The sequence below is a fragment of the Aquarana catesbeiana genome, linkage group LG01 (assembly GCF_042186555.1).
Source record: "Aquarana catesbeiana isolate 2022-GZ linkage group LG01, ASM4218655v1, whole genome shotgun sequence".
NCBI lineage: Eukaryota > Metazoa > Chordata > Amphibia > Anura > Ranidae > Aquarana > Aquarana catesbeiana.
The window spans coordinates 675223500-675248498 of NC_133324.1; the positions used below are offsets into that span (position 1 = coordinate 675223500).

At 39.8% G+C, this 24999-nt stretch overlaps 1 protein-coding gene across 10 annotated transcripts in view; it reads right to left on the reverse strand.

The window, feature by feature from the left end:
- The window catches only part of CAMK2D (calcium/calmodulin dependent protein kinase II delta), a 381486-nt gene that overhangs the window by 48728 nt on the left and 307759 nt on the right, over nucleotides 1–24999 (reverse strand). For 5 of the 10 annotated variants that reach the window (XM_073603037.1, XM_073603019.1, XM_073603028.1 and 2 more), the window contains exons 14-15: nucleotides 10506–10559; nucleotides 9552–9596 (exon numbers count right to left, since the gene is read on the reverse strand). The exons of the other annotated variants lie outside the window; for them this stretch is intronic. In XM_073603037.1, coding sequence (XP_073459138.1) covers nucleotides 9552–9596; nucleotides 10506–10559 — 99 coding nt within the window. The remainder of the gene's footprint in view (nucleotides 1–9551; nucleotides 9597–10505; nucleotides 10560–24999) is intronic. 10 annotated transcript variants of the gene reach the window in all.

Consider the following 24999-nt stretch of genomic DNA (forward strand, 5'->3'; position numbering starts at 1 on the left):
ATATATTTGGACACAGGCACAATTTTCATACTTTTGGCTCTGTATGCCACCAGAATAAAATTAAAATGAAACAATCCGAAAAAATTTTTGAAGTGCAGACTTTCAGCTAACAAGGAGATGAACATAAATATCAAGTACAAATTTTAGGAACTGCAACCATTTTATGCACAGTCCCTCCATTATTTTGTTGAGAATCCTTTACTGGCAATGACTGTCTGAAGTCTGGAACCCATGGAAATTACCAAAGACTGGGTTTCCTCCTTTCTGATGCTTTGTCAGGCTCTAACCTGCAGCTGTCTTCAGTTGTTCTTTGTTTGTTGGTTGTTTCTGCCTTTAGTTTTGCCTTCAACAAGTGAAATGCATGCTCATTTGGGTTGAGATCAGGTGATTGACTCAGCCATTGCAGAATATTCCACTTCTATTCCCTCAAAAGTTCCTGGCTTGCTTTTGCAGTTTGTTTTGGATCATTGTTCATCTGTGCTGTGAAGGGCCGTCCAATCCACTTTGATGCATTTGGCTGAATCTGGGCTCACAGTATATCTCTAAACACTGCAGAATTCATCCGGCTGCTTCTGTCTTCTGTCACATCATCAATAAACATCAATGACCCAGTGCCACTGGAAACCATGCATGCCCATGCCATCACAATGTCTCCACCATGTTTTACAGATGATGTGTGCTTTGGATGATGAGCTGTTCCAAGCTTTCTCCACACTTTTTTCTTTATGTCATTGTGGTACAGATTAATCTTAGTTTCATCCATCTAAAGAATGCTTTTCCAGAACTGGTCTGGCTTTTTTAGATGTTTTTTAGCAAAAGTCTAATCTGGCATTTCTATTCTTCAGGCTTATGAAAGGTTTGCACCTTGTGATGAACCCTCTGTATTTGCTCTTGTGAAGTCTTTTCTTGATTGTAGACTTTGACAATGATACGCCTACCTCCTGGACTGCGTCCTTCAATTGTCTGGATGTTGAGAATGGGTTTTTCTTTACCATAGAGAGGATCCTGTGATCATCTACCACTGTTGTCTTCCGTGGATGTCCAGGCCTTTTTTGTTGCTTAGCTCACCAGTGCGTTCTTCTTTCCTCAGAATGTACCAAAATGTTGATTTTGCCACTCCTAATGTTGCTGCTATCTCTCTGATGGATTTGTTTAATTTTGGAAGGCTTACAATGGCCTGTTTCACTTGCATGGGCAGCTCCTTTTGAACCCCCTTAAATTTTTCACTCTTTGTTATATTGCAGCCATTTGCTAAAATCATTTAAGTTCATTTGTTTTCCTCAGTAATGTACACACAGTACCCCATATTGACAGAAAACACAGAATTGTTGACATTTTTGCAGATTTATTAAAAAAGAAAAACTGAAATATCACGTGCTCCTAAGTATTCAGACCCTTTGCTGTGACACTCATATTTAACTCAGGTGCTGTCCATTTCTTCTGATCATCCTTGAGATGGTTCTACACCTTCATTTGAGTCCAGCTGTGTTTGATTATACTGATTGGACTTGATTAGGAAAGCCACACACCTGTCTATGTAAGATCTTACAGCTCACAGTGCATGTCAGAGCAAATGAGAATCATGAGGTCAAAGGAACTGCCTGAAGAGCTCAGAGACAGAATTGTGGCAAGGCACAGATCTGGCCAAGGTTACAAAAAAATTTCTGCTGCACTTAAGGTTCCTAAGAGCACAGTGGCCTCCATAATCCTTAAATGGAAGACGTTTGGGATGACCAGAACTTCCTAGAGCTGGCCATCCGGCCAAACTGAGCTATCGGGGGAGAAGAGCCTTGGTGAGAGAGGTAAAGAAGAACCCAAAGATCACTGTGGCTGAGCTCCAGAGATGCAGTCGGGAGATGGGAGAAAGTTGTAGAAAGTCAACCATCACTGCAGCCCTCCACCAGTCGGGGCTTTATGGCAGAGTGGCCCAACGGAAGCCTCTCCTCAGTGCAAGACACATGAATGTCTGCATGGAGTTTGCTAAAAAACACCTGAAGGACTCCAAGATGGTGAGAAATAAGATTCTCTGGTCTGATGAGACCAAGATAGAACTTTTTGGCCTTAATTCTAAGTGCTATGTGTGGAGAAAACCAGGCACTGCTCATCACCTGTCCAATACAGTCCCAACAGTGAAGCATGGTGGTGGCAGCATCATGCTGTGGGGGTGTTTTTCAGCTGCAGGGACAGGACGACTGGTTGAAATCGAGGGAAAGATGAATGCGGCCAAGTACAGGGATATCCTGGACGAAAACCTTCTCCAGAGTGCTCAGGACCTCAGACTGGGCCGAAGGTTTACCTTCCAACAAGACAATGACCCTAAGCACACAGCTAAAATAATGAAGGAGTGGCTTCACAACAACTCCGTGACTGTTCTTGAATGGCCCAGCCAGATCCCTGACTTAAACTCAATTTGATCACATGATGTCCCATTAGGCAGGGTCAGATAACAATAACACAAAATAGCAATCTGGTTAGTGGCATTTTTCATAATAATACAAGAGCACACAGTCAGGTCGCCATAAGAGTTTCATCAGGTAAACCTACTGTTTTTGAATGCTGATTTTTCTTTTTCCAACTGCTGTGCTGTGCGCTTCATAAATCATCCAAATTTTATTACAGTAACATGATTGACAACAAAGAATGATATACTTCCAGTAAAGGTCTCTGCAAACATTTGACAACCTGAGAGAAATCTGTGGTTGCCATTTTTGACAACCCTCTTAGCCCCTTTGTAGCCAGAGGTCATTGATGCCTAGATGCCCAGGTCAAATTTAGCAACATCTGATTGATTCCTGATTGCCCTGGCTGTCAGAGAAAGTGGGGATTGAAACCAGCATTAGTGTGAAGTGCTGCCTGTTGGCTGTCATAGTGCACACAAGCTTAATAATGAGTCCTCAACATGGGAAACCCTGCCAGGTATGTACAGATAGGAGGTGGAAAGAGGCTAAAATACTAGTGGGATGGCAGTCTCTGGTTTGAACACTCAGAAATAGTTGCAGCTTTTGGATCAACAAGACAACCAGCCATCGAACATTTTCATAGGGAGAGGTTAAACTATAGACAAAACTATTTTTTTTCATTTTGGATAGAACCCCTATCTGTTTTTATTGCCATCTGTGTCCCATTGGGGAGATCCCCGCAAAGGAAATCTCATTTAACATTGACGTTTATGGTGTTTTCTAAAGAAAACATATTTAGTACAATACACACAAACATTTACCTGTTTTACTTATATGTCTGTTTAAAAACACTGCAAGTACTCAGAAAATCCTAACAGTCCTGCCAGAAATGCAGTCTTCTCCTAACAAGTAGTGTTGTCGGCTCTCTTGCTGGGTTATAGCAAATTCCCCTCCTCTCCTTGCCATAACTTTTCCTTGTTTACAGTCTCAGCATCCCCTTCATTTCCATACCAACTGCCTATTTTTCTGCCCTGGTTGGCACAGCGAGGCTGCAGATGGGCACAATGAGGCTGCAAATGGGCACAGTGAGGCTGCAAATGGGCACAGTGAGGCTGAAGATGGGCACAGTGAGTCTGAAGATGGGCACAGTGAGGCTGCAGATGGGCACTGATACAGGTGGGCACAGTGAGGCTGTAAAATGGGCACAGTGAGGCTGCAAATGGGCACAGTGAGGCTGCAAATGGGCACAGTGAGGCTGCAGATGGGCATTGTTTATCCAGTAGCTGCTGCATTTCCCACCCTAGGCTTATACTCGAGTCAATACGTTTTCACAGTTTTTTGTGGTAAAATTAGGTGCCTCAGCTTATATTCAGGTCGGCCTATACTCGAGTATATACGTTATTTACAGAGTGAAGTGTGTATGGATTGGAGAGCTGTGCTAAATGTTTTTTTAGATTTAGCTCACTTTAATCACTTCCATCATGGTGACATTGCAAAATTGTTACACACTGTATTTGCCTTACATAAATCTTTACCTACAACCATTACAGTTTACATAAGAATAAATGAGTAGCACCCCAATAAAATGCAGGTTTTTATATTACTTTTAAAAAGAAATTGTTACAGTGGTTTACATTTTTCATTGGGCAGGTTACGCAGAGAACCACACTCAAATACCAGCATTGTTTGGAACATTTTACATTACACTATTTAACTGGGCTTTAAAGAGATGGAATCTGCATAACATAGAACAAATAAGCAAAGCCACAAGAAAGAATACTATGGGTGTACAAAATTACTTTCAACACAAACCTGAAGTAACATGCCACACAATCTTTATTATACCTCTTCCCTTCACCCCTACAGCACCTAATTATTGAAAGGAAGATTCAGATCATGAGAATGATGTAATGTATGAGCAGCATTGTTTCTTAGTAGGAAACCTCAGTAAAAAAAAAAATAGGAACAGATCCATGAAATGTAGAGGTTACACATATTTCACTGAATATAACAACTCTGGAAAAAACTTTTTTTTTTATAGAACTGTGGTCATATATTGTAGAATGTTAAAAAAAAACAAAAAAACAAAAAACATATATTATATGTGTATATACAATATATAATATATACACACATACAGTATATTAGTTACACACATACATGTACAATACAGCAGATTGCAAATCTTGAAACAGAAATGACTTGACTAAATAGTATAAAATGGTTCATGTATTCCTTGCTTTACATTTTCTGTTAATCAACTGAAAGCTCAGTATGAATTATGATGAAAAAATGAAACACAGACCTCTGCTGGAAACAGGAGTAAGGGCCCTTTCATACGGGCTTGCGCATGAAAAAGGAAGTACACAATAGAGGTAGCCAGGTAATTGAAAAAGAGAATATCAATATATTTTATTAATTTGTTTATGGCTAGCCTTAAAGTGTATGTAAAGCCAGAACTTTTTTTGATGCTGTTAGAAGTCCTGTCAGGTGGCCCAAGTGACAACTATTGGTCCTGGTGATCATTGTTTCTAGTAAAGAAAATGGAAATCCATGGGATAGGAAATGCTGAGCTTTCACAGGAAAGAGGAGGTGGACGGGCTGGGGGGTGGAAAAAATCTTCCAATGGGGCAACCTGTTCTGGTAACAACCATTTTAGAAGGGCAAAACCCTTGCTGCGAAGAGATCTCCCCTTACCTTCTGCTGTGTCTATAGGACAGAAAGTAAAGGAAATGTTCCTCTACTAGAAAATAGACATATATAAAAATGGACAGTGATTTTATATATTCACTACTCTATCTAAGCCAAGAAAAAAATGTTTGGCTTTAGATACACTTTAAAATAATATGGTCTTTGTCCATGCAGGGCTAAACAGCAACTTCACTAAATTGCATTGCCAATCAAGTAACTTTAAAGTTGTCTTCACATTCTTGTTGTGCTTTTAAAAGCATATTTTGTTAGTTCAAATGATTGAAGAAAAAATGTATGCACCATATGTTCCACTGCCTTTACGATTTTTTCTTGTAAGAAACATAATATAAAAGCTCTTGTATTGGAGTTATATCAGTTAACAACAAAACTAAAGTAACAAGGGTTTATACAATACTATTTTATTTAAAGACATTTGATGCAGCTGAACCAGTGTGTTCTCAATTTTTTTGTACCAACTGTTCCAAACAGTATAACACTTTTCAGTAGGGCTCTAGATGAATCACTGTAGTAGGTGCATACTAAATCTAAGTTTTTTCTTATAGTTATAATCATCTATAAATAATACAACGTATAACGGCCTACTGTGGATTGAACAAGAAATAGCATAAATTGTGTCAATGCTAAATATGAAAAGGAACTTAATATTATCTATAAACCTAATTGTAAATACCTGTCTTGACTGTGGCCCTTTGTCTGTTTACAGTAGAAGGTAAGTTTTTTTTTTGTTTAATAAGTTTTTATTGAAAAGCAAGATACAGGTTACAGAGAAATAAAAAGTAGTACGAGTCCTTTGGTGGCATACTATACAAACACAAGATGACACCAGGCGTATTGAACATTCAACATAGTATTAGTCATAGACAAGGCGTCAATAGAGGCTTAGGGCCTTTCAGTAACCATAAGCCTTTATGACTCAGCAACCCATTAAGAGATATAAACAGGTAACGCCAGTATAAGACCAAACATACCTCTTATTGAGGATAATGGAAACTGTATATGATATAAGGGGAAAATAAGTGGAGGTAAAGAGAAAGAAAAGGGAAAAGAGGGGGTGGGGGAGGTGTCCTGCCTCAGCCTCATCCACAAACACATAAAGTAGAAGGTAAGATGCACATAAGTTCCAACACAGCCTGGGGTCTAAAAGAAGACCCCTCTTTTAAAGCATCCACAAATGCTGAAAGGCATGTATAGGGAGATAGTAACATAGCAGATGAGAAGCACAGTCACCTCTCCCTTACTGTGGTGATACCTATCCTTATGTCTGATGTGCCGCATCTAAATCTTGTGGCTTATTTCAATCATTCCTATAGTTCATCAATCCATATTAGTTTTTCCTCCCAGTTATATTGCTATAAAGGGTTCTTTCCATGTATAATATTTTTTATCAAATTTTGAAAAATTCTTGCTGGGGACTTACAGAATTACATTAAAAACTATTTTTTTTCAACAGTCTTTCAACATTATATTCAAAAAGCTGTCAAAATCTTTCTCTACTCCTCATTATAGCAGTTCTGATGTTTATTTCTATTCCCAACAGCCTTGTACGGAATCTATTTAAAATTAGCTAACATTAGTAGCAGTTTAATCAACAATGCCATGAAGTTCTTTTGGTTTCTGACAAGAGTTCAAAAAAGCAAGCTTCAAACAAATTCTACTTACCTCATTAGCATATATTTTTGGATCCACTAAAATGACACTAGGTGTATTCATCTGTTGTTTGTGTATTTCCAAGCACTCATAAATAGCCAAGGGAAGATTCTCATATTATCCAATGAAGCCATGTACACATTTCCTCTCTGTCTCCACTAGCATTAGGTTGCACTGCATAGGGACTTATCATCATCCCTTTGCAATTGGGAACCATTTATTAAAGCAGTATGTGTGTCAACATGAGTTTCAATAGAACAGAGTGCAAACACTCTTTATGTGGACATAACAAAATGGCTGCTCGAAAAACTCCAACAAGATATCATGTGTCAAAATTCAAAATGTATAGCACTGTTAGCAGAATCAAATAATGAAGATAAAATGAAGAAAAACAATATTAAATGTACAAAAGTCAAAGGTGAGTTTAAAATAAGGCGTATACAGTATCTCACAAAAGTGAGTACACCCCTCACATTTTTGTAAATATTTTATTATACCTTTTCATGTGACAACATGGAAGAAATGACACTTTGCTACAATGCAAAGTAATGAGTGTACAGCTTGTATAACAGTGTAAATTTGCTGTCCCCTCAAAATAACTCAGCACACAGCAAATAATGTCTAAACTGCTAGCAACAAAAGTGAGTACTCCCGTAATTGAAAATGTCCAAATTGGGCCCAAAGTGTCAATATTTTGTGTGGCCACCATTATTTTCCAGCACTGCCTGAACCCTCCTGGGCATGGAGGTTCACCGGTTCACAGGAACCCTCTTGGGCAGCGATTCACAGGTTGTCCTTTTCTACTCCTCCATAACGACATCATGGAGCTGGTCAGTGTTAGAGACCTTGCACTCCTCCGCCTTTGGTTTTGAGAATGCCCCACAGATGCTCAATAGGGTTTAGGTCTGGAGACATGCTTGGCCAGTCCATCACCTTTACCCTCAGCTTCTTTAGCAGGTAGCGGTCGTCTTGGAGGTGTGTTTGGGGTCGTTATAATATTGGAATACTGCCCTTCAGCCTGTCTCTGAAGGGAGGGGATCATGCTCTGCTTCAGCATGTCACAGTACATGCTGGCATTCATGGTTCCCTCAATGAACTGTAGCTCCCCAGTGCCGGCAGCACTCATGCAGCCCCAGACCATGACACAACCACCACCATGCTTGACTGTAGGCAAGACACACTTGTCTTTGTACTCCTCATCTGGTTGGCGCCACACATGCTTGACACCATCTGAACCAAACAAGTTAATCTTGGTCTCATCAGACCACAGGACATGGTTCTAGTAATCCATGTCATTAGTCTGCTTGTCTTCAGCAAACTGTTTGTGGGCTTTCTTGTGCATCATCTTTAGAAGAGGCTTCCTTCTGGGACGACAGCCATGCAGACCGATTTGATGCAGTATGCGGCATACGGTCTGAACACCGACAGGCTGACTCCCCCACCCCTTCAACCTATGCAGCAATGCTGGCAGCACTCATACGTCTATTTCCCAAAGACAACCTCTGGATATGACGCTGAGCACGCTCACTCAACTTCTTTGGTTGACCATGTTAAGGCCTGTTCTGAGTGGAACCTGTCCTGTTAAATCGCTGTATGGTTTTGGCCTCCGTGCTGGAGCTCAGTTTCAGGGTCTTGGGAATCTTCTTATAGCCTAGGCCATCTTTATGTAGAGCAACAATTTTTTTTTTCAGATCCTCAGAGAGTTCTTTGCCATGCGGTGCCATGTTGAACTTCCAGTGACCAGTATGAGCGAGTGAGTGCGATAACACCAAATATAACACACCTGCTCCCCATTCACACCTGAGACCTTGTAACACTAACGAGTCACAAGACACCGGGGAGGGAAAATGGCTAGTTGGGCCCAATTTGGACATTTTCACTTAGGGGTAGACTCACTTTTGTTGCCAGTGGTTTAGACATTATTGGCTGTGTGTTAAGTTATTTTGAGGGGACAGCAAATTTACACTGTTATGCAAGCTGTACACTCACTACTTTACATTGTAGCAAAGTGTAATTTCTTCAGTGTTGTCACATTAAAAGATAGAATAAAATATTTACAAAAATGTGAGCGGTGTACTCACTTTTGTGAGATACTGTATGTATATAAATTGTATGAAAAGAAGATTTTTTTAATTTTCTGAGGTGTAAACAAGAATGTTTTTGGAGTCCTCATCAGCCCTTTACTAAGTTATAATTAGTTTCCTTGCTTCAATCAGGTGCTGATGCTAACTTAATGAACCCAATATGTAAAAGGGTAAAGGAGCCTTATAAGGAAATTACAGCCATCAACCAGAGCGGTGGCAGATCCATGAAACATTCAATAAATGAGCAGCCCTTTCTTTTTTGATGTAGCTCTTTCTCTTAATGTACACAGCTTATTGAGCTCAAAGGGTAAAACGATTATAGTTATAAAAGCAAAAGATGGGTCGATAAGTTCTGTGTTCATGCAGAACATACAGAACACAGCTAAAAAAATAAACAATGTGGTAACAGGAGAGATGGAATCTAACACATTCGAATAATGAATAAAAATACTATCTCTCTAAAGTTTTTCTTGTAAGTTTGCTAGTTGACAAAGAGCACGCTCGTTAAAATTAAATATGTGTGCTTAAAGGACAAATAAATACTTATGTATGGGAGGTGTTCATTAAACATGTTTCTGTTAAATACATGTGTGAAGTATTCACGTTTATTGAACTCCTCCTTTGGACAATGAAAGAGACTTGTCAAATGTTTTTGAGGTATGAGGTATGCAAGCCAGAAAGCAAGATGGAGTTGATTCTTTCTGAATACCTTATTTCCATCAGCAGGATTGTGGATTACGGTAGATTGGGGCTCCTGAGTAAGAACAGAGAGAAAAAGAGTACCTATAGGTAAGTACAGTAGCACAGAAAGAAAGACACCTATGTTGGAATGTTGCTGGCAGCATTGGATACAGGTGAAATGCTGCCAATGAATGAACCAGGACTTTTGCCTGGATGAAGAAAAAAAAAGGTTACCTACCAGAGCAGCATGCAAAGACCTTATTCAGGATTTGTGTGATGAAGGAGCAAAGATCACTCCTGCCATTACTTCAGTAGAGAGCTAACAGGTCACAAAATCACAACTTCTGACCCTGACTACAGAAACAGCTTAAAAAAGCCACCTATTATTTCCAATCTTCTTTATCATTTAATAAGCAACATGGTTTCCTGTAATGTGTGATTATACAGTACAACTAAATATTCTAAATGCATATGTGGTCAGTGTGTACAGCTTGAAGCAAAATTGTTGACAGTATACGCGTTTAAATAAATCTATAAGGTAGCCATGTTTAAGCCAATTTAGTAACATCTTGCTGTGTCTTGGATAACAAGAACAATATCTGAATAAGGTCATTTTGTTGTTGCCTAGTGATACTTTTGCTAGCTCTCCTTGATGTCCAAGCTTATGTAAAGATAAGTATACTTTTTACTTTAGAACATTAAGATATATTGACCAAAAGGAGAGCTAGTGGCAACACAAAGCACACTCCACTCACATTGGGACAACACATGCACGTGTATGAGCTTTTGACTAACTCTAATGCCCAGCTGTGGCAGCTTATTGGAAAACACACTGCTTACACAAGGCAATTTCCCACAAAACCACAACAAAAATGCAACGATTTTAGGCCTTCAAATGCAAAATTAACATAAAAGCAAAAGAGAATACAACAAAAAACAAAAAATCTGAAAGATATGCAGGGGGAGGAAAAGCTAATTATACCAGAGGTGGGTTGGGATCTTTAGGACTTGTTATTACGTTGGTTTTGTTGTTTATCTGTGGATATGCAGAAAATAGAAAGAAAGGTATATAGTGAAGAATCTAAAGCACATGTAGGATCACAAAATATATAACACACCGCAGTGCTTAGGAGTTAGCTGATGGTCAATAACGATTTCCAGCCAATGGAAAGAACTACAGATACTAAAGAAGGGAAAAGAAGCAGGGACATCAAATCATGTTTCATTTTACCTAAATCACATTTTGAAAAACAAAGCAAACATTCTATGGGGTCAAACAATCAACAACTCTTTTTTTTTTACTTTTCTCAAATTTCCATCTTAGGGTTGAATTCCAGGAATTCAGCTCCTTTGTAAAAAAGAAGGCACACTATGAGTTAAGTCCAGCGAAGTGCATTACACCTCCTTGACTTAGCTCTGTTATTTATATCTGGCAGCTTTATATGACTCCTGGAAGAAAGCTATTGCTGTAGTTCTGGTAGCCCTACGTTGATCCTTCTGAGCTATGCATTTTTAACGGGAGGGTCACTGCAGCTGTGCCCGCACCTCCCCTCCTCCTGACCATTCACAGAAGCCTTTGTATTATGTGAACACATTCACAAAATACAAAGACTTCTTTGAATAGGCAGCAGAGGGGAGGGGTGTGAATAGTGGCTATGTGTGGCTTTCTCCTCTCTCACAGCCCCAAGTGGGTTGAGTGTACTTCCAGGCAGAGCAATAAACCTGTCAGATATAAATAATAGAGATAAGCCCAGAAGATGTCACACAGCTCCTTCGACTTATCTCATAGTTTGCCTTCACTTTTTACAAAGTGGTTGAATTCCTGGAATCCAGCTTTAAATTTTACAAAAAATGGCATTTAAAGAAAGTTTACACCTCCATAAAAATATGGAAAACCTTGGTACAAACCCCACTTGCTGCTGATTGATAGGGGTACTCCATGTGGGACTTTTCAAAACCAGCCATTAAAAGCACCAACCTACATACAGTAGAGAAAACAGGTATTCCACAAAACTAACTGTTTTCTGAAGTTACAAAGCATGTTCAGGATCCCAGCACAGCTGTGTCATTCTAGTACTGTCTAGCCTCAAAAAATCTGAGCAGCAGCGATGCTCAGTGGTTACAACATACCACTCAGCAACTGTGTAGTTTAAAAAAGAATCTGAAAATGTGCAGTATATTTTCTTTTTACAGAAACAAAAAAAAAATGTCTGCAAACAAAATTAATACAGAGAGCAAAAGTTTGTACACTATTTCTGATGAGAAACTTCCAGGAGTATTGATCACCTGTGTCCCCTTCACTCTCAATGGTGTCTTTGTTTCATTGTAGGAGACAGTAGTGATGCGGAGATCGGGAGGAAGAACCAATGAAACGCTCCAAGGGCTCCAGGAGATACACCTGGGAGTGTCTGTTTCCAGCAGACTTCAAGGGACAATTTCTCAGCTATGGAGTTCAGTTGTGCACCCAACAGAAATGGTAAGCATTGTGTTTTTTTACTGTGCTTACACAACCTTTTTTTTTTTACCAATGTGAGAGGTTTGCTTTAAAGTAGATGTTACCCCTAAATGGATGACAATTAGCTTGCTAAAAGACTGTGTTTGATAAACTGCAATTTTTCACATACTATTTTCATCCTTTAATGCATTTTAGTGTTTCTGATCTTCTGCAGCTTGTTTACAGGCACTTACTGGCAAAATGCACTCCAGCAATGGCTGCATGCAATTTCTCAAGGCAGGTTTCCTGATAGTGACAACAGTGAAATATGTCTGTTAAAAGTATGCCAGGATGACCCCTTTGTAGTCTCCATCAGAAGATTATATAATATTCAAAATTAGTGATTTTTCCAACACAAGCTGAAACAGAGGGAGAAAGTCCCCTCCTAGAGACGCAATGTGTAATGGCAGAGTTTGCTCAGTGACAATAATCATGCTTAGGCACTTGGAGGTGGCGAGTGGTGTCTAACAGATTTTGAATTGCACCTGTATTTATCAATGTATTGTACATTGATAAACACACGTTAAGTGTAGTTCTGCACATACCTTTGAATATTGTATGCTTAATTGACTGTGAGAGATACATTAGTGATTGGGTTTACTCAAAAATACATCACATTGCTAAAATATTTCCACAGAGATAACAAAACCCCTGATGTTTAGATACATGGCAGATGGCTGTACATACGCAAATATCTTCCTGTATAACAATATATATTTTTAGACACAAGTTCAAAAATATAGATACAAAAATGGGCATGTGCACGATGATGAAATTTTGCAATTTTCCTAAACTAAAACCAGAGTTGATCTATTTTGTTAGTACATTTTAAATCAGTTATCCTGGTCTTCTACCTAGAGCATTTATCAGCTAAACATAAATGGCTGTACACTCTAAAACGTGCAATCATTTATATGATATAGACAAGAGGAAGACACCGTCACTTTTCAAGTTATCTACATTGAGCCCAGAGCTTGTTTAAACAAAAGTAAAGAAATGTTGGTGTTGATGGTGGATTTACACAAATAAAAGTATAACACTCCAAACCAAAAGATGTGAATGTGAGCCGCTCAGGCTGTGCAGGAACACTAATCCTGTGCCCACCACCGTGAGTGCCGGTCGGGAAGGTCTATGCTTCAAACAATTATAGCAAACATCCAAAGTGTCCAGAAAGCCGCACATCCAGACAGACTCGCTGTGTAGTGGTGAGTGGCAGTCTCAGCCTAGAACCATGCCAGGTCACACCCCTGTGCTTTGCTCCACCCCCATGATTAAGCTCCAGGAAAGTTCGAGTGAAACACAAAGGGAGCGTAGCCTGGTGGGAGTCTAGGCTGAGCTTGCCACTCACCACTACACAGCGGGTCTGTCTTGATGTGCGGCTTACACATACTGTTCTCTTCTTAAAATCAGAAAATTATACACTTTAACATGAAGAGGGCAGGAACAATCAGCCTTAGCACCACATCCCATAAAGAGATACACAAAGGAGAAGGGAATGGGGTAAAGAAACCCCAGGGACTTTAAAGGTGCTTAGATCAAATGGTAATTAGAGTAAAAAATATATGTATACAAAATCTATCCATACAAAAGTTTATTTATTCAATTTATTACATATTGATAAAAAAGTTTAAAAAGTCTCCCAATATCCATATCTGACTTAACAAAGACAATGGAAGAAAAGCCACTTAGTAAATACCACTCGACATGTTTCGCTTGTTTTGAGCTTCATCAGGAGTTCTGGTAAACATGTGGTATACAGGCTGAATAATAGATGAACATAAGAAATTTTTTATAGATTTGAATTTGATGAATGCGATGAATAGCATTCAGAATATAGGTAGGTCTCTCCTGCCTAGGCTCCCAACAATATTGGTCACAGAGGGGGCTGAGTATAAATTAATCCTTGCTGGGGAACTTATGTTGAATCAAAAGTTGTTTGCTGGAGGCTATCAAAGCCTTGTTGCAAAACTGAGGCAGCAGCTTAAAATCTCCCTGGTGTGGAGACTTAATGCTGGCTGATTTAAACAAATCAAAAATAAACAGTGTCAGGAAATAAATACACATAAACATAAATGCAGCTATATAGAGGTATGGGTAGGCATGCAGTGGAGGGGACAGAGAGACACAGCCTCCCCTTCAGCGAGAGGGCCTCCGACCAAATTTCTTATGTTTATCTAATATTCAGCCTGTATACCACATGTTTACCAGAACTCCTGATGAAGCTCAAAACAAGCGAACCATGTAGAGTGGTATTTACTAAGTGGCTTTTCTTCCATTGTCTTTGTTAAGTCAGATATGGATATTGAGAGACTTTTTAAACTTTTTTGTCAATATGTAATACGTTGAATAAACAAACTTTTGTATAGATAGATTTTGTATACATATATTTTTTTACTCTAATTACCATTTGATCTAAGCACCTTTAAAGTCCCTGGGGTTTCTTTACCCCATTCCCTTCTCCTTTGAGAAAATGATACACTCTCCAATTCATATCCCACAACATAGTGCAGAGTCCTCATGGGATGATAGTAGAGACATGCTCTGAATTTCAATAAAAGTTTACTTTAAATCAATATTAACAAACTACCTTTTTTCTGTTTCTTCCTTTTAAATACTATATGATTCAAGTTGTCAAACTGTTCAGTTTTGTGGCATCAATAAATATTATTTTCATACTGTAATTCCGCGTACACACGATTGGGATTTTGGTCGGAAAAAGATATGATGGCTTTTCCGACGGGATTCCGCTCAAGCTTGTCTTGCATACACACGGTCACACAAAAGTTCTCGGAACTTTCGACAGTCAAGAACGCGGTGATGTACAACACTATGACGAGCTGAGAAAATGAAGTTCAATGCTTTCGAGCATGCGTCGAATTGTTTCTGAGCATGCGTGATTTTTTGCGTGTCCGAATTGCATACAGACGATCGCTTTTTCGCATAGGAACTTTTTCCGACCGAAAAATAGAGAACCTGCTCTCAATCTTTTGCTGGCTGGAATTCCGCCAGCAAAAGTCCGATGGAGCATACACACGGTCGCATTTTCCGACCAAAAGCTCACATCGGTCTTTTGCTGGCGGCATTTCCGATCGTGTGTACGGGGCATAAGTGTTCTGGTATAAATAGCATTTCAAAAGAAACACAAGCAAAAAGTTTAGTAATTTTTTAGGTCAAGTGACCTAAACAACCCCCCTAATTTCGTGCATTAACAATTTATTTTTCATGTATATAAAAATATATCTTCACATGCAAAGCAGTTCTATCAGTACCGGTATATATTTTTCAGTGATGAGAAGTAATGGTGCAAAAGTCTTTCAATACTTTCATACAATACTTGCAGAGAATGTCATGAAAGCTTAGGTTATGCAGTTTTCCCAGCAAAGATTTTCTTTTAAATTTTACTATAAACTATTTGAGCCTCACATTGAGCGAGGATTTTGTTAGTACTGTACAGTTTGGCATACAGATGTCTGTGGCCAACAGTATCTATAAATTTAAGTAAAAAACGTTATCATAAAAAACGTAAAAATAACTCTAGACATATATATTAGGCACCAATAAATACAGTTACCTACAAGTATTAATTGAAAAAATCATTAGTGTCAGTATATCAAAACAATATTTTTTTCTCATTGTCTCCAAAACTATTTCCCTAATTATGTGTGGTCAACATTTCTTTATAAAATAGATTAGTAGAGTGGCAACCCTGTACCAGCCAAACCTCAGCCTTTTGCGCTGCCGCTCTGTGCATGCTCCATACAGTGTGGGGAAGCCTTGCAATTCCTCTTTTCTACCTAGTTGGCTAGCACATGTAGCACTTTTGCGAGTCCTGTGGTACGGCTTCAGCATTTTTTCCCCAGCTATTTATGACCATGTGATACGCTTGGAAGTGAACTCTGTTTGGTACTCTGCTGGTCATGTGACTATATATATATATATATATATATATATATATATATATATATATATATATATATATATATATAAAAATGTATTTCAACAAAATGAAAAAAAAAAAAAATGGGTGAAACGCTTGCTCAGCGCTGGGTGGATGGAGGAAACGAGTGGGCGGACAAGCAGAGATAATATCTCTCTCCGCCCCCCACATCACCGCTCTTCCGTCCTCAAAGCCAGTACTCTTTGTCAGTGTCGGAGGTGCGGCAGGAGCAGAGAGATGACATCATCTCATACTGCCTGCCCCGTATCACCACTCTCATGTTGCTCCTCGCTGTGTGAAAAAAGATTGTGTTCAGCGGTGCAGATTGCCTGCCCCCCCCAGACAGCTAACCAGGAATGGCAGAAGGGTGGAGCCAAAGAGTGACAGCCGGAGGAGCCCCGGACCCTCCCTCTGCCAGGTGAGACTGGCTGCAGCATGAGGAGGGAGACAGCTGCGACATCCAGAGGGGTGATCCCACAGAGATATGACATCATCAGTGACAGGTGAGCTGTGTGTGGGACTACAGGTGGGGTGTGCTGGGACTTCTAATTCACCCCCTCAACTGTCTGCCTGACAGACCACAAGGGCTGCTCCACTCACTCCGCATCTGGTGACAGGCAACGTGGCAAGTGACAATCCACATCTTGTGGCAGTAAGCGTGGCAGGCGATGTGGCAAGTGACATTCCGCATCTGGTGGCAGGCAGCGTGGCAAGTGACTATCCACATCTGGTAGCAGGCGACAGTGGCAGGTGACGCACTCAGGGCTCCCAATGATTCTACGTTATGGTGAGTTGAACTATTTAATTTATTACTACAATGTAATAATAGAAATAATGCGCTTCAATCACCCTGACACCATATCAAGCATGGTGCCGAGATGATTGAAGCGCTAACACCAGCCATTGCCCGTGAAAAATCGTGAGCCCCCCCACCCCGCCCGGTCCTTGGCACAATTTTCTTCTGCGCAGCCTGTCCCAGGTGCCAAAAAGGTTGGGGACCACTGATGTAGAGGATTAAAAGTGCCCTGTGCAATTGTCCTGGCTCAGGATGCATGTCTTATGTGGTCATCGGAGGTTGTCAAGATGGGACAATAGGTTTCTTCTTCTGCAGTTCTTCCAAGACTCTGAGCTTGGGAGAAATTTTTCCTTTTGAAGAAGTTCTAGCTGGGCCTCTGCAAGAGCTGCTTTTACTTATGTCTGTAGTTCCTAAAATAGAGTTTATTAACGTCCCTTGAAGTAACCCAGCACTAATCACAGTGTCCAGTGAGTCAATCCATGTCAATCATGGCATCCAGTGAGGTAATCCACGTCAGTCATGTCATCCAGCAATGTAGTCCCTGTTACTCAAGACTTCATCTTTTTACACATGGATTGTAGGGTGGTTTAATAATTAATAAAAAAAAAGGTTGTACGCGTGTCAGTGTTTTTGTGTTGTTTTGTGGTGTGTGTGTGTTTGGGCGGGCCTTTGCATAAAAGCAGAAATCATTCTCACTATACAAATTAAATCAGTAAATAAGTACATAATTCAATGCAAATATATGTATTTATAATAATAACAATAACAATCATATATAACAAAGGGGAGGAAGGGAGCAAAAACATGGAAATGCCCCCCTCCCTTTTGCCTCCCCTTCACTGTATCCGGCTGATGGATTCAAGGGCTGTCTGCTGGGGTTGATGCCATCCTGGCTGCTTGGCAATGCCAGGATGCTGCATCCTCTCTTGTGGAGGTGTGGCATCGAATGACACCTCCATGTGATGGTGTAATCTTTTGTTGGTGCAAAGCCTCCCTGTGCATTTCACCATAGAGCAATATGGTGCCGTTGGCTTTTTGGGAACAGGGGGCAATAGGGCATTAGCACTGTTGCTCCAATATGGTGCCGAGTTAGGGGACCAGAGGATGCCCCAGGCCACATTTCCGGAGGTGAGGTAATCATCTGGGTGGGCCTGGTACAGGAGGGCTGATTACATGAGCCCAGGGGGATGAGATCATCAGTCCTTTCCACCAGGCTAAGAGGATGACAGCACTTGAGGAGGGCTCTTTTCTAAGACTCCCTTCTCAGTGTTTCAGGTATGGGATTTCTTTTTTTTTTCTATTGTACTGTTACCAGCTTATGTTTTTTACTTTCAAAATATTTTATTTTCAAAGTATATAGAATATAATTTGATACATTTAATTATTGTTTTAAAGTTTCTTTAACACCAAATCCTAAATAATGACTAGTTCATAAAAATAAGCTATTAACAACTAGAAACATAATGAGAAGGCATATTCTATTCCTGCTAGGCCAACTTAATAGGCAAACCCGCCCGGGGAGGGACACCCAGGAAATAGAGGTATTCCCGACCCCTGGCACCGCTGACGGGATCATACTGTGTCGGGGGAGCGAACCCTCCACCCCCCCAATGACCCCCACCCCCCGGCCAGAAAGGACATCTTGTCAGGAATATCCAGCCCAACAGGAAGGAACATAAGATAAACTTATCTATAACTTTTAATATAATAAAATAAAATAGGAGATAAGTATCTTCCAATGTAATTTCCAGGTATCCTCAAAACAGGTAAATAAAAGGACAGAAAAAAGAGAAGGAGAGGAAAAGAGGGGTAAGAAAGGGGATTTGGGTCTATCCTAATGCTATGGAATGGTGAGAGCTGGTGTGACACCATGAGAAATAGAAATCCCTACATATTTAGCCCAAGGATCCCAGATTCTTTCGAACTGTAGGGTCTTGTCGGCTAAGATGCTGGCCAATTTTTCCTGCGTCATTATCCAGGATACTTTTCTTCTAACCTCCGACATGAAGGGCCTAGGTTTCTTCCAAGCTTTCGCTATTGTAAGCTTGACTCCTGTAAGTATGAAGTGGATTAATTTTTGTGTGTACTTGGAAATGAGAGGTATATGGGCATTTAGAAGAGCTACAGGAATGGACCTAGGAATCTGAAGACCAGTCACCTTAAATATCATGTTAAAGACTTTGTTCCAAAATGGACAAATCCTAGGACATCCCCACCAAATATGAACCATCATCCGCAATAGTTGACAACCTCTGAAACAAGTTGGATCAGTAGTTGGATATATGGTTGTAAGTTTAGTGGGGGTTAAATACCACCTGGTTAGAACCTTAATGTTAGCTTCCATCAGGGAAACATTAAGAATTCCCCTGAAGGATTTTGAGCAGGCAGTATGCCAGGTTTTTAAGTCCCAGCTGCATTGAAGATCATTTTCCCAGGCTTCCATATAAGAAGATTTAGCTGTAGGGTGAGTGAGACATGAGTAAATCATGGAAATTCCTCCCTTTTGTTCCATGGCTTGTTCACACCAAATCTCAAATTTTGTGAATTGGAGCGGAAGCGCTTTATCCTTCCAAATTTGGTGTAATAATTTAGAAATGAGTCTTTCAGAGTCTGGGCGTTTCAGCGTATTGACGCAATAGTAAAGGGTTATGGGCTTCCCAGATCTGAAGAAATATCCTATACGGTATAGTCCCTTATCCACCCACCATTGGAATGTTTTTCTATCTAAGCCTGGACGGAAGTCCGGAATGTTGAATAGGTTTGTTAGGGGACGTTCTGTGGAAATGAGGGTTGGGTGATTTCTGAGGCTATCCCAGAGTGCGCAAGATTGGGACATAGTTGGGGTCATTATGGAAGGTCTTTTCTTAGGTGGACACCACATTAGATAATCTAGGGATAAGTGGGGTACTGCCTTTTGTTCTATATTGATCCAGTCTGGTTTTTCAGGCTTTGAATAAATTATGCAGAGTTGTGCTAATCTAGCGGCTATATATTTGTGCAGATCAGGAAGGCCTAGTCCTCCCTTACTTTTATGGAGGAACAAGGTGTGTTGGGGTAATCGATATCCAGAGGCACCCCATGTGAATTTGAGTATCTTTTCTGTTTTTTTCAATTTGAGTTTATTAACTGAAATGGGAAGAGATCTGAAAAAATATAGAATTCTTGGGAGCAAGGTTATTTTGATCTACCTAACCAGGAGAGTTTGTGTTTGGACCAGGTTTTAAGGTAATTTTCTAATGTCTTATATAAAAGGGGGATAGTTGTTTGTATAGAGATTTTCGATGCGGGCTGCAAGTGTGATACCCACGTATTTGATGGAGCTATCAATCCAATCATATTTGAACGTCTGTTTTAACAGGGATACAGTTGGCAGGGGGAGAGAAAAATTAAGGGCTTGTGATTTTGTGTAGTTGACCTTCAGACTGTACTTGCATCCTAAGGCACTAATTCGTCTACAAGACATTATTCTAAATCAATAAATATAGCCAGGGGTACGAGACAGGGATGTCCGCTTTCCCCTCTAATATTTGCCATTGCTATAGAGACTTTGGCAATAGCCATTCGTCACAACCCAAACATTAAAGGGGTATCCTGTGGAGATCAAACCCACAAATGAGGACCCTTTGCGGATGATCTCCTCCTATTCGGGACTTCTCCGTTGACCTCCCTCCCCAACATATGTCAGACTCTAAATAACTTCTCTAAAATAACAGCTTATGTTTTTTATTCAGCTCTTTTCACCCATTTTTTTAACATTCTAGAGATCCTGAACACTGGGCTGTGCATGTTGTCCTTTTATGTGAAAATAGCATGTAATCATATATTTTTTTTTATAAATCTTTTTATTTAAATTCTTAAACAAACAAAACACGACATCATATCATACACATTGAACCTAGAATATCAAGATCCCATCACATTGCATAGAAAAAAAGAAAAAAGAAATACAGTAATCACTGAAGAGGATATTTTATCTAGGCCATCCCATGTATCCATTCAAATGTCAAGCCTCATCCCATATACTAAGGAAAAAGCAAACATTAGCCCCTTCTATCATCAATAGCCCCAGGTATCCCCTATAGGGAACACCCAGACTATGATTCATTACTCCTATCTATATTAGATGCCGTGTACAATCCCTTAATATTGGGGGAAGTGCGTAAAGCCTCCACAACCGGCTCCATAGCAATCCCAAAAAAGGTTGAAGAGAGAAGGCAACTCTGCATAAGTTCCCCTAAATAACGGAAAGGGAGATGACAACCCTCCCCCCATTTTTACTGCAGCTGTGGGATTCCTATATAAGACCTGCAACCATTTTAGAAATACCATTGGAAAGCCCATTCTGCAGAGTACTTCCCACAAGAAGGGCCACTCCAAGGTATAAAAAGCCTTTTCGATATTATATTAGTATATAATCTCCTCACATTCACATCAGTAGCTCTGGCCAGACATGAACCCCGTCTGATCTGAGTCGATAATATTCAACATTAAAGGTTGTAGTCGTCGGGAGATTAACTTAGTCAAAATCTTGAAATCTACATTCAAAAGAGCAATAGGCCTATATGAAGCACAGAAGGATGGATCTTTTGGATGCTTGTAGATTAAAACTATACGAGCATGACTCATTGAGTCCGGCAAGGCTCCCTCCTTCAGATATTCAGAGTAAAGAGAAGACTATGAGCACTCCATGAGCCTTATAGAATTCAATAGGAAGGCCATCCAGCCCCAGTGACCTCCCCAATGTAAAGGAGCCAATGACAGAAAGGACTTGCATGTAATCATATCTAATAGGGAGTATGGGAGATACTGTATACTTATATGATGGATTGATACAAGAGTGTTCTAAATTGGCACTATTTTTGATACTAACATTTGCATTTGTTATTTCAGACCTTTTTAGTTACTGACATTATTGTACATATAGAATAAAGAGCTGTGCTACCATCGGAAAAATGTAATCAAATATATGCACAGTGAAAAAAATTAAACAAATAATAAGCAAATGGAAGATCCATCTCTCAGCAAATGATATGCTAAACCATTAAAGCAGAGTTCCACTCAAAAAGTGGAAGCTCAGCTTATCTGCCTCCTCCCCCCTCTGATGCCACATTTGGCACCTTTCGGGGGGGTACCTGTTTTTGACAGGTACCCGTCCCCACTTCTGAGAGATATCAGCGCGGCAAGGTCACTCGGAAGTTCGGCCCCCCTCCTCCTTCCCCGCCACTGAGCTATTCTGAAGGTGCAGCGTGCTTCGTGCATGCGCAGTAGGGAACTGGCTGTGAAACTGAAAAGGCTTCACTGCCAATTTACCTTACCACGAATGGAGGTGGCAGCACCCAAGAGCTGATGGAAACATCAGGTGGGGTGTCAACATTGCTGGATTCCGGGACAGGTAAGTGTCCTAATATTAAAAGTCAGCAGCTGCACCATGTGACATTTTTTGCTGGGGAGGTGGGGGGCTTGGGGCAGAGATCCACTTTAGAGTCCACGCGAAAAGACAAATTTCATATATGAATAAAACATTTAAAAAAAATTAAAATGTGAAAAAATGAATAAGAATAAATGAATAAAAATAAGTTATAAGTAAAAGTGAAAAGTCTTATAAAAAGTTTATAAATGCAGTGTCCATCACCGGTGATATGAATAATATCTTTGTGTAGAACCTCCACCACAAATTGTAAAATTGCACACTTACCAAATGGGTATGACCTGGTCTATAGAGCTTAGAACTGAATGCACACAATACAGGTCCTAGAGGCAACTTTAAACTGCTCTCCAAAAGGGGCGAGGTACAACATTCCTCCACCAAGGATTCTGCCTCATGGATTGTGTATTGGAATATGTAATTAAAATCCGCCAATAGTGTAAAATGTTTATAAACATTTAATAGTAGTTTAAAAGTGCACTTACATGGTTGAGATCACATAGGTTGGACTTGATGGACTTGTGTCTTTTTTCAACCTCACCTACTATGTAACTATGAGATTTCAAAACTCCATATGTAAAACAAATTTTGCCAGCAAAGAAACAAACACCTGCAGTTCTGGGATTGGTAGATTGCAATGACTTCAACATGCAGCTCTGCCCATATGCATTTTGTGTGCTCCGGAAAATGTAATTTATGACGAAACTCGTAGGTCGGAGCTGCATGCTGACGTCATTACGTTACCTTCATGCATTCTAAATAATGTAAGGAGTTCTTTACTATAAATAAGAAATCACAATACTTCCCCTGACAATGTTTCCATGAGCTTTTTTGCACAGATAGACAGAGCCATCCCTGTCAAGGCCATCATCCTTGGGCCAGAACTTGGATGTGTTCACAAATGTCTGATACAGATCAGCTCAATAGCCCCTCACCTTGTGACTTTCTAGAAAGTCTGCAGCAGACTGATATAATCTGACTGAAGACAAAGTTACTTGACGAGAGCGAAACCACTGCTTTTTAAAGAGTAAAAAGGTACAGCTTTTAAAATATTATACTGCTGCTGTATATTATTACATGCCAGGAGTTTATTAATGTAGATTTATAAAGTTAATGAAAGGTCCAGTTAAAGGAGCTAATAGTCTAATCATGCAATTGCAGTCTTATGCTGACAGATTGAGGCTGATTTACTAAAGGAGTTCAGAACCTTCAATCAATCGGGTATTCAAATTAAACACATCTACAATTTACTAAGTGGGGATTCTCAACTGCTTTAGTAAATCAGACTCATTGTATTAGGATTCGTAAATCCACAAATGCTAGTGAGTCAGAGACTACAAAAGAATAGCCTTAACATGATATTCAAAGACTTGGATAAGCAGCAAATAAACTTACACTATTTTGGGCTGAGCAGCTTTCTCAATAAAACAATCTCATCTGGAAATCACAGCAAGCTGAAAATATCCAACACCCACTTAATTATACTTGTTCTGGGAGTGTACCAATGGAAATAAATTGCACACAACTCACTCATAGATGAGGCTAACTCAATTGTATTGTTGAAGTGATTATTGTTGGCATTATCTCCCTTTCCCAAGTACAGTATAATTTCCCAGTGTGCAGGAATAACCTAACATGCACGGCATAATAAATAAGCATACCCTGTAAACATGCATACAATGACCTTGCATGGCCTCTTCCTTAATTCCTTATGAGTAGAAATCATCATGTCCCTGTACCTGCTTCTTCCCATTCAAGCCATAGCAACTGAAGATCAGAATTAAATTTGTGTTATGTTTGTCACAGCCTAAACCAATTTAATGTTATATTTTATAAAGCAAATTACAGTGTTTAGCATAAATTAGTACACCCCTTTTTTGAAAAGTAAGATTTTAATTAGTATCTCAATGAACACAAGAACAATTTCCAAAACTTTGACAAAACTGAGTTTTATAGAAGGTTAATCATAGAATTTAGATTACAAAATCTTCAGTTTTACTCAAATTAGTTGATGCAAAAATGAATACACCCCACAACAAAAACTACTACATCTAGTATTTTGTATGATCTCCATGATTTGTAAGGACAGCACCAAGTTTTCTAGGCATGGAATGAACAAGTCGGTGACATGCAACATCTATCTTTTCCCATTCTTCAAAAGCGACCTAGAGTGATGCTCAACTTGTCTCTTCAGAATTCCCCATAGGTGTTCCATTGGGTTCAGATCAGGAGATATACTTGGCCACTGAATCACTTTTACCCTGTTCTACTTTGTGTGTTTTTGATCACTGTCATGTTGGAAAAGTGCATGACGACCAAAGGCACAGAGTGATGGTAGCACCCTTCTCTTTCAATATAGAGCAGTACATCTGTGAATTCATAATACCATCAATGCAATGCAGCTCCCTGACACCAGCAGCACTCATGCAGCTCCACAGAAGGACACTGCCACCACCATGTTTCACTGTAGGCACCATGCATTTTTCTTTGTACGCCTCACCTTTGCGACACCATACAGTTTTGAAGCCATCAGTTATAAAAACATTTATCTTAATTTTATCACTCCAGAGTACAAAGTCCCAGTAGTCTTCTTCTTTTTCAGCATGGGCAAGGGGCAGATTCTAGGCTGGCTTTTTTGTGCATTGGCTTTATGAGAGGCTTCCTTTGTGGACGACACCCATGCATGCCATTCCTCTGCAGTGTACACCGTATTGTGTCATGGGAAACAATCACCCCAGTTTGGCTTTCTACTTTTTAGCTAACTGTAGTGAACTTGCATGGTGTTTTTCTTCAACCCTTCTCATCAGAAGATGCTCCTGACGAG